The sequence below is a fragment of the Pollicipes pollicipes genome, unplaced genomic scaffold (assembly GCF_011947565.3).
Source record: "Pollicipes pollicipes isolate AB1234 unplaced genomic scaffold, Ppol_2.1 Scaffold_1045;HRSCAF=1212_pilon_pilon_pilon, whole genome shotgun sequence".
In the NCBI taxonomy this organism is placed as follows: domain Eukaryota; kingdom Metazoa; phylum Arthropoda; class Thecostraca; order Pollicipedomorpha; family Pollicipedidae; genus Pollicipes; species Pollicipes pollicipes.
The window spans coordinates 1-8,515 of record NW_023595859.1 but is presented as its reverse complement, the minus strand read 5'-3'; the positions used below and the strand labels follow the sequence as shown (position 1 = coordinate 8,515).

At 46.8% G+C, this 8,515-nt stretch overlaps 1 protein-coding gene across 1 annotated transcript; it reads right to left on the bottom strand.

Annotated features, from left to right (window-relative positions):
- Positions 1-42: 42 nt before the first annotated feature.
- Positions 43-8,349, bottom strand: LOC119103626 (exocyst complex component 8; the record flags this gene model as incomplete). The annotated part of the gene is made up of 2 exons (XM_037227601.1): positions 8,224-8,349; positions 43-628 (listed from the first exon to the last, which is right to left on the bottom strand). A coding segment is annotated over exon 2 (489 nt), but the record flags the coding sequence as incomplete, so codon positions are not given.
- Positions 8,350-8,515: the final 166 nt, after the last annotated feature.

Genomic DNA, 8,515 nt, shown 5'->3' with positions numbered 1-8,515 from the left:
GCACAGCTGGATGGCCGAGTCGAGTCCTGGTCGAGGCTCGACCAGGTCGCTCTCGTACACCTGGTAGCGGCTGGGCACTTCGCGGATGTGCGCCGCGCCCTCCACACGGTCCATCAGCTGCAGCAGCTGGCGGCGGCGCTCCTCCAGATCGTCCGGCGCGGGCTCGCGCGCCGCCGGCGCCGGCTCCGGCTGGCCGGCCGGCGGCGGTGCCTGCAGCGCGGCGGTCGCCGGCGGCGCGTCGCACAGCGAGGACAGCAGCGAGCGCTGTTCCGTCAGCTGGTGCGACAGCTGGTACATCTCGCCCTCCAGGTACTGGATCTCCTTGGCCGTGTGGATGAACTGTTGGTAGTTACGGTAAACATTCTTCTTGAGCTCGCTGCTCGTGCTCTCAGCGATCTGCTGAATCAGTTGGCGATGCTGGCGCAGCTCCAGGCCGCCCACGCATTGCTGCGTCACGTCCTGCACGAAGCGCGCCGGGTTGAAGTCCTCGGCTGTCAGCTGTTTCACCAGAAGCGGACTGTTGTCGGCCATTTTGACGCAGGTGTTGTCACGCTGCTGCCGACTCAACTCAGGCTGGCTGGCTCCTGGCACGTTCACTGGAGTCTCCAATGCTAACAGATGTCTGCAACTGGGCCAGCGAGCAGGCATCAGTCAGAACAGTATGCAACATGGGAGATGTCAGGAGTCATGACAACATGGGCTTAGCACCGATGTAGATATTGCTCTTACTATCTTGAACCGCACTGAACTAAGCCAAAAAGGATGGACTTTACAGCATGTGAATAACTCTTTTCATTGATGTAAAGCACATGTTTCAAAACAAACCATCCTAGCACTTCATGTATGTCAAACAACCCCATTTCAACACAAGCCATCTAGGAGCATTTTCACATAATGCAAATGATTCTGCTATTTGCAGGATGTAATGGCAATCAGATTATCATTAGTTGATGAAGTTTGCTACCATAGTGTGGCGCATTGAATAAAAACCCAGAGCAATAAAATGTTATGGTCTTGCAAATAGTGTTTTGGGTAAGTTAATGATGCAAAGATAACTGCTACAGGTAACTCATACTTTTGCATGAATGTTTCCTGATAAATGTATCAGCTGATTGCATCAATAAAATACCTGAATGATAGCACCATAGGGCCTATACCTTTAAGAGCATATGATAAATATGCAGAAATAGAGCCTAAATACATTCATACATGTTATATATCTATGCACAATCTACACATTTACACATGACCCAGAGCTATAATATTAATAATATATTTCAATATTTAACAGTGGAAAGACAGAAATGCCATGATGACATGGCATGACAATGACTATTCCAGCTTGACATCTCAATGACTTTCAGAGCCATCTCATGACTGGACCTTTATAGGGATACAGTGGTGATGTGGCAGTGGCCAGAACCCAAGATTGGTAGGTCAACAGCCGAGCACTGTTACCACCTTAACACCACTACCAGGAAAGATGGAAAGTTAAAACAATGAATGAGTCATGTGTGGGCAGTTGGGCATTTATGCACTTTTTATGACTTAATCTAAATAACACCTTTTCTTAATGTCTCAGCTGACAACTCTGGTGATGCCACTGCACAACACACATTCAAATATCAGGTGGTAAATGCATTACACACTCCACAGTCAACTAACATACAAGAAATGTCCCTGGCCCTGGTAGGTACCCTGCAGCAGAATGCACAAATGGTAAAAGTGGATGAATGTCAGAGGTAAGGATATACATGTGAAATGTAAAATAAAAGATAGGCAAAAATTAAATCTAAAAATATCTTAAAATGTAAAACATACAGGGATGAGCATGATGCTAGGTCTTTAAATAATGGAGATACAAATTATGAGCAAAAAGCAGAAGTGAAGATATGAAAGTATATTGTCAAGAAATAAATGGACAACACATGAGGTTACTATGAGAGTTACTGAAACTACATTCTTTCCCAACTTTCAAAATGACAAGTTAAAGATCAGGTCATGTTCCTCAATACCTGGTGTAATTACAGTATGTTTCAGGATAAAATGATTGGAAAGGGGAAGGGTTGTAGGTCAGACATGTATTGGCTTAGGCTAGAATGAACTAAGTTAAGTTAGGTCCTATGCTGTTAGGTTTTCACTTTATGCATAATCATGTGGCATTGGGTGCCTAGGTGGGATGAGGGCAGGTTTACACATGCAGATTGTGTGAACATTTACCATATCTTATTGATATATCCTGCTCCTACCATATTTCTTTACCAGGAAGGCCACACAAAGATGTTACTGCTTTACCACTGTCAACCCATTACCGCTCCACTGTCTTACACAGGAAACAATGCTGGATGGTGGGTATATAATAAGGGTAGAGCACATTGCAAATAAGGCCCAGATTTACAGTGTTTGTATATTGATATTTCTCAAATGCCACTGCTCCTCCACTTGATGTGACATGACTTAACTGTCTAGGTGTCTGCAATGGTTGGGACCAGGAACCTTGGCAGGTTTTGGTAAGATGACACTAGGAAAGAGATGGGGCAAACCTTTCAGTTTGCAGTGGTTAATCAACATATTGGGCTGAAATGATTTAATTGAACCAATAAGTAATGAAAATGTGTCCTATAATACACATTCTTGGTAAAACAAAAGAAGCAAACCAGATCACACAGAAAAATGTTTAAGGAGGTAACTAAGACAAACAAAATCTGACCCTGACAGACTTGGCTTTTTTTTACTTGGGTACCTGTATTGCCGACGGTGGGGAGAGAGCTACGCTGGCTGCAGGGTTCCTGTACTGCCATGATGGAGAAATGCTGTTAGGTATCAGCCGACGTAGTGACGTCACTGAAAATGGGTTTGCATCGATCTGGGTTCTTTTGGGCCGACTGAAGGCTACAAGGCATTTGCTAGCGATATGATGTCACTGGTATTCGACTGGATATGTGACGTCACTGGTTGTGAGGCTTTAGGGCTCTTTTGGGTGCAATGAATGCCGTAAAGCATCACCTGACGACATGTCGTCGCTGGTATTCAATGAAACATCAGGCGCAACGGGCCTTATTCCATCTTTACCTTTCGTACCTGTCTGCTGCAAGCATTTGCGTGCCGAATAAAGCTTGACCGAATCACCTGAATGTGTGACGTCACAATCACACTTGATACGAGTGCACTTAGGCCCCACGGCCCGCGGTGTATCATGTTCCGTGAAATATCACTGGGTATCGTGACGTCAGTGATATTCGACTAAATATTGGTCGCAACAGGTCAAGGTTCATTTTTAGCTTCGTACCTGTCTACTGCAAGCACTGGCGTGATGAATAAAAGCTACCAAATCACGTGAGTGTGTGACGTCACTGGTCATGCATTTTTATGGATCTTTGGGGGCCAACTGAGGGCCGTAAAGCATAGCCTAATGATGTGACGTCACTGGCATTCGACTGTGTGTGATGTCACTTGTGATCAGATTTTACGGCCTCTTTTGGGCCGACGAAAGGTCATACTACATTAACTGAAGATGTGCCGTCACTGGTATCCGAATACAATTCAGGCGGCCATGGCCATGCTCCATCTTTACCTTTGGTACCTGTCCATTGCAAGTATTTGAATGCTGAAGGAAGGGTCTGCCGAATTACCTGAGTGTGTAACGTCACTAACCATTAATTTGTATAGACTGTTTTGAACCCACTGTAAGCCATACCACATCAGCTGACCATATGACGTCACCGGTTTTCGTCTAGGTGTCATGCGCAACAGGCCATGCTCTATCTTTGCCTTTCGTACCTGTTTACTGCAAGCATTCGCGTGCTATATCAAGGTGATGCTGAACCATCTGAGTGCGTGACGTCACTGGTCATGAGTTTATACAGGTTCACTTGGGCAGCCCAATGCAACAAAGCATCATATCCTGTAAAGCATCGCGGGATGATATGACGTCACTGGTATTCGACTCAACATCAGGCTCAACAGGCCATGTTCCATCTTTACCTTTCGTACCTGTCTACTGCAAGCATTCGCGTGTTATATCACGTCATTGGTTAAGAGTTCTTACGGGCTTTTCAACCCCCTATATGGTATAATGCTTCAGTTGACGATATGATGTCACTGGTGTTCGACTTAGCATCAGGCACAACATGTCATGTTCCATCTTTGCCTTTCGCACCTGTTAAGTATTGGCGAGCCTAATGATGGCTCTGCCGAATCACCTGAGTGCGTCATCATGAGTTTTTACAGGCTATTGTTGGCCGGGAAAGCCATTAGGCATCATCTAACGATATGTCGTCACTGGTAATCCACTAAGTGTGTGACGCCATTGGTCATGAGTTTTCCCGCGCCTTTTTGGGCCGACTTAAGGCCATTAGGCATCAGGTAACGATATGACGTCACTGGTATTCAATTAAGCATCAGATATATGTCATGTTTCATCTTTACCTTCCGCACCTATCTACTGCAAGTATTCGCGCGCCACATAAAGGCTCTGCCCAATCACCTGAGCGTGTGGTGTGACTGGTTATGAGTTTACGCGGGTTTACCCGGGCTGACTGAAGGACATCAAGCATCATCTGGCGATTTGACGTCACTGGTATTCAACTTAACACCAGGCGCGACAGGCCATGTTTCGTCTTACCTTTCGTACCTGTCTATTGTAAGCATTGACATGCTTAAGGAAAGCTCTGTGAAATCTCCTGAGTGTGTAATGTCACTGGTCATGAGTTCTTTACGGGCTGCTTTTTTGTACCTATAGGGTACAAGACATCAGTTGACGATATGACATCACTGGTATTTGACTTAATCTCAGGCGCAACAGGTCATGTTCCATCTTTGCCTTTCGCACCTCTATACTGCAAGTATTCGCGCGCTACATAAAGGCTCTGCCGAATCATGAGCAGGTGGTGTAACTGGTCATGAGTTTACGCGGGCTCTACTCGGGCTGACTGAAGGACATCAAGCATCACCTGACCATATGACGTCACTGATATTCGGGCTGTGGCCCAGACTTATGGCCGCTAGGCGGCGCCCTTGATTTATTTAGCCATCAGGGCATTCCGGACCGTAGTGCTCAGGGGCGCATCCTGTGATGTCGGGCGGAATAGCTTTGCATATACGTCGGTTTGTGGGCTGGGATCACCTTTGTTTTGTGTTTACGTTTGTTCAAAATTTTAGTCGTTGAAACAGCCCGTTGCGTTTGAAGTTGTTACTTAATGGTGCGCACAATAAAATTAGTGTGCTTAACTATGGTGCATCTCCACCTCTGCTGGGAACTCCGTAGCCGTAGGTGGCCAAGTGACCTCCTACCAACTGATGATCAGTGACGTCACATACTCAGATGATTCGGCGGAGCCTTCATATAGCACGCGAATTTGTAGCAGCCAGGTACGAAAGGCAAATATGGAGCATGACCTGTTGCGCCTGATGTTTAGTCGAGCACCAGTAACGTCATGTCGTCAGCTGATGAATTATAACCTAAAATGGGTTCAAAGAGCCCGTAAAAAACTCGTGACCAGTGACGTCACCACTCAGGAGATTCGACGGAGCCTTCATTCAGCACGTCAATACCTTTAATAAACAGTACAAAAGGTAAAGAAAGTACGTGGCATGTTGGACCTGATGTTACGTCGAATAACAGTGACGACATATCATCCTGTGATGCTTCACGGGAGGTGTTGCTTTGTAGCCTTGGGCGGCCCAAGTGAATCCGTATGAACTCATGACCAGCGACGTCACCCACTCAGATGATTCGTCTGGAGTTTAGTCGATTACCAGTGACGTCATATCGTCAGCTGATGCTTGATGTCCGTCAGTCAGCCCGAGAGTAAACCTGCACAAACTCGCCAGTTGCACCACACGCTCAGGCGAATCGACAGAGCCTTTTTGTAGCGCACGAATACTTGCAGTAGGCAGGTGCGAAAGGTAAAGATGAAACATGGCTTATTGCAACTGATGTTAATTCGAATACAAGTGACGCCACAACGTTATCTGATGCCTAATGACCTGAACCCGGCCAAAAAAGGCCCGTAAAAGCTCATGACCAGTGACGTCACACACTCAGTGGATTACCAATGACGTCATTTTGTTAGCTGATGCCTTATGGCTTTCGCTCAGCCAAAAATAGTTGGTAAAAATTCATGACCAGTGACGTCGCACACTCAGGTGACTCGGCAGAGCCATCATTTAACGCACCAATACTTTACAGGTACGAAAGGCAAAGATGGAACATGACCTGTTACGCCTCATGTTAAGTCGAACACCATTGACATCATGTCGTCAACTGATGCATTTTTCCCTATAGAGGGTTCCAAGGAGCCAGAAAAAACTCATGACCAGTAACGTTACACACCCAGGAGACTCGACAGAGCCTTCATTCAGCACGTCAATACTTGTAATAGACGGGTACGAAAGGTAAAGATAGAACATGGCCTGTCGCGCCTGATGTTAAGTCGGACACCAGTGACGTCATATCATCAGCTGATGCATTATACCGTTTGGGGGTACAAAAGGTCCCGTAAAAAGCTCTTGACCAGTGACGTTACTTACTCAGGAGACTCGACAGAGCCTTCATTCAGCACGCCCATACTTCCAAGAGACAGGTACGAAAGGTAAAGATGGAACATGGCCTGTCGCGCCTGAGTTAGTCGAATACCAGTGACGTCATATCGTCAGCTGATGCTTGATGTCCTTCAGTCAGCCAGAGTAAACCCGCGTTAACTCATAACTAGTTACACCACACGCTCAGGTAATTCGGCAGAGCCCCTGTGTCGCGCGAATACTTGCAGTAGATAGGTGCGAAAGGTACAGACGAAACATGGCTTAGATGGAGCATGGCCTGTTGCGCATGATGTCTAGTCGAACCAGTGACATCATATCGTCAGCTGATGCCTTGTGGCCTATAGTAGGCTCAAAGAGTGTGCAAATTAATGGTCAGTGACGTACACACTTAGGTAATTTGGCAGAGCCTTCCACGGCAATGCTTGCAATGGACAGGTACCAAAGATAAAGGTGGAACATGGTCTGTCGCGCCCGAAGTTCATTCGAATACCAGTGACGTCACATCTTCAGTCAGTGCCGTATGACCTTTCGTCGCCCAAAAGAGGCCGTAAAACCTCATGACCAGCGACACGCAAGTCGAGTGCCAGCCGACGTCACATCGTTAGCTGCTGCTTTATGGTCTTCAGTTGGCCGCAAAAATCCGCCAATACTTGCAGCAGACATGTACGAAAGGTATAAATGGAGCATGGCCTGTTGCCTGATGTTCAGCCAAATACCAGTGACGTCATATCGCCAGCTGATGCCTAACGGCATTTCGTCGGTCCTATAGGGCCCGTGGAAACCCACGGCCATTGACGTCTTACAGTCGTATAGCAGTGACGTCGTTAGCTGACACCTTGTGGTCTTCAGTTGGCCGAAAAGCACCGTGGAACTCATGGCCATGTGTCATACACTCAGGTGGTTCGGCAGCTTTCATCCAGCACGCCAATGCTTGCAGTAGACAAGTACAAAGGTAAAAATGAAGCACGGCCTGTTGCGCCAGTTTTTATTCGAATACCAGTGACGTCACGCTATCCGGTGATACTTCACGGACCACGACACACCGTGGTCGTGAGGCCTAAGTGCACTCGTATGAAGTGATGATTAGGGACGTCACACATTGGGGTAATTCGGTCAAACCTTTATGCGGCACGCAAATGCTTGCGGCAGACAGGTACGAAAAGTAAAGATGGAACGAGGCCGGCCGCGCCTGATGTTCAATCGAATACCAGTGACGACACATGGCCAGCTGATGCATTACGGCATTCAGTGGACCCAAAAGAGCCTTTACACTCACGACCAGTGACGTCACATACCCAGCCGAATACCAGTGACCATATCACAAGCAAAAGCCTTATGGCCTTCAGTCGGCCCGAGAGAACCCCGATCCCGATCGATGCAAAACCATTTTCAGTGACGTCACAATGTTAGCTGATGCCTCACAGCTTTTGCCCCGCACGACAATACTCGAAACCCTGCAGCTAGCGTAGCTCTTCCCTCCGTCGACCATACAGGTACCCAAGTAAAAAATTACCACAGACTTTTGAGTATCCTATCTGAGACAGAATTCTGTCCACCCCATGCTTGGTTGCAGATTGGGGCATGGTTAGGTAGCCTCGGGCATGGTCACGCTGGATCACGAGTTTCACTTCGCACAGCTTTCCATGCACAACCCATCAGAACAATTGAAGCAATAACTACCTGTGCAATGGAGACCTTTAGAGCACTTGAAATCACCACAACTCAAATAAAAACCTCGAAAAGTGGAAACATATTCATGCTCCCCCAACCTTATTGTTAGACGCCTGTCTCTTGCAGAGTAATAGCTTGCAGGGTGTAATGCAGGGAAGGGTGTAATAGATACTGGGTAGAACGAAGTTTAGTACAAAAACCTACGGCATATTTTGAAAGACACACTAGATGTGCATGGTATACTAAATTGCTAGTTTAGGCTAATATTTGGCAGCCGGTAACTGAAGGTAGCGTGGCGCAG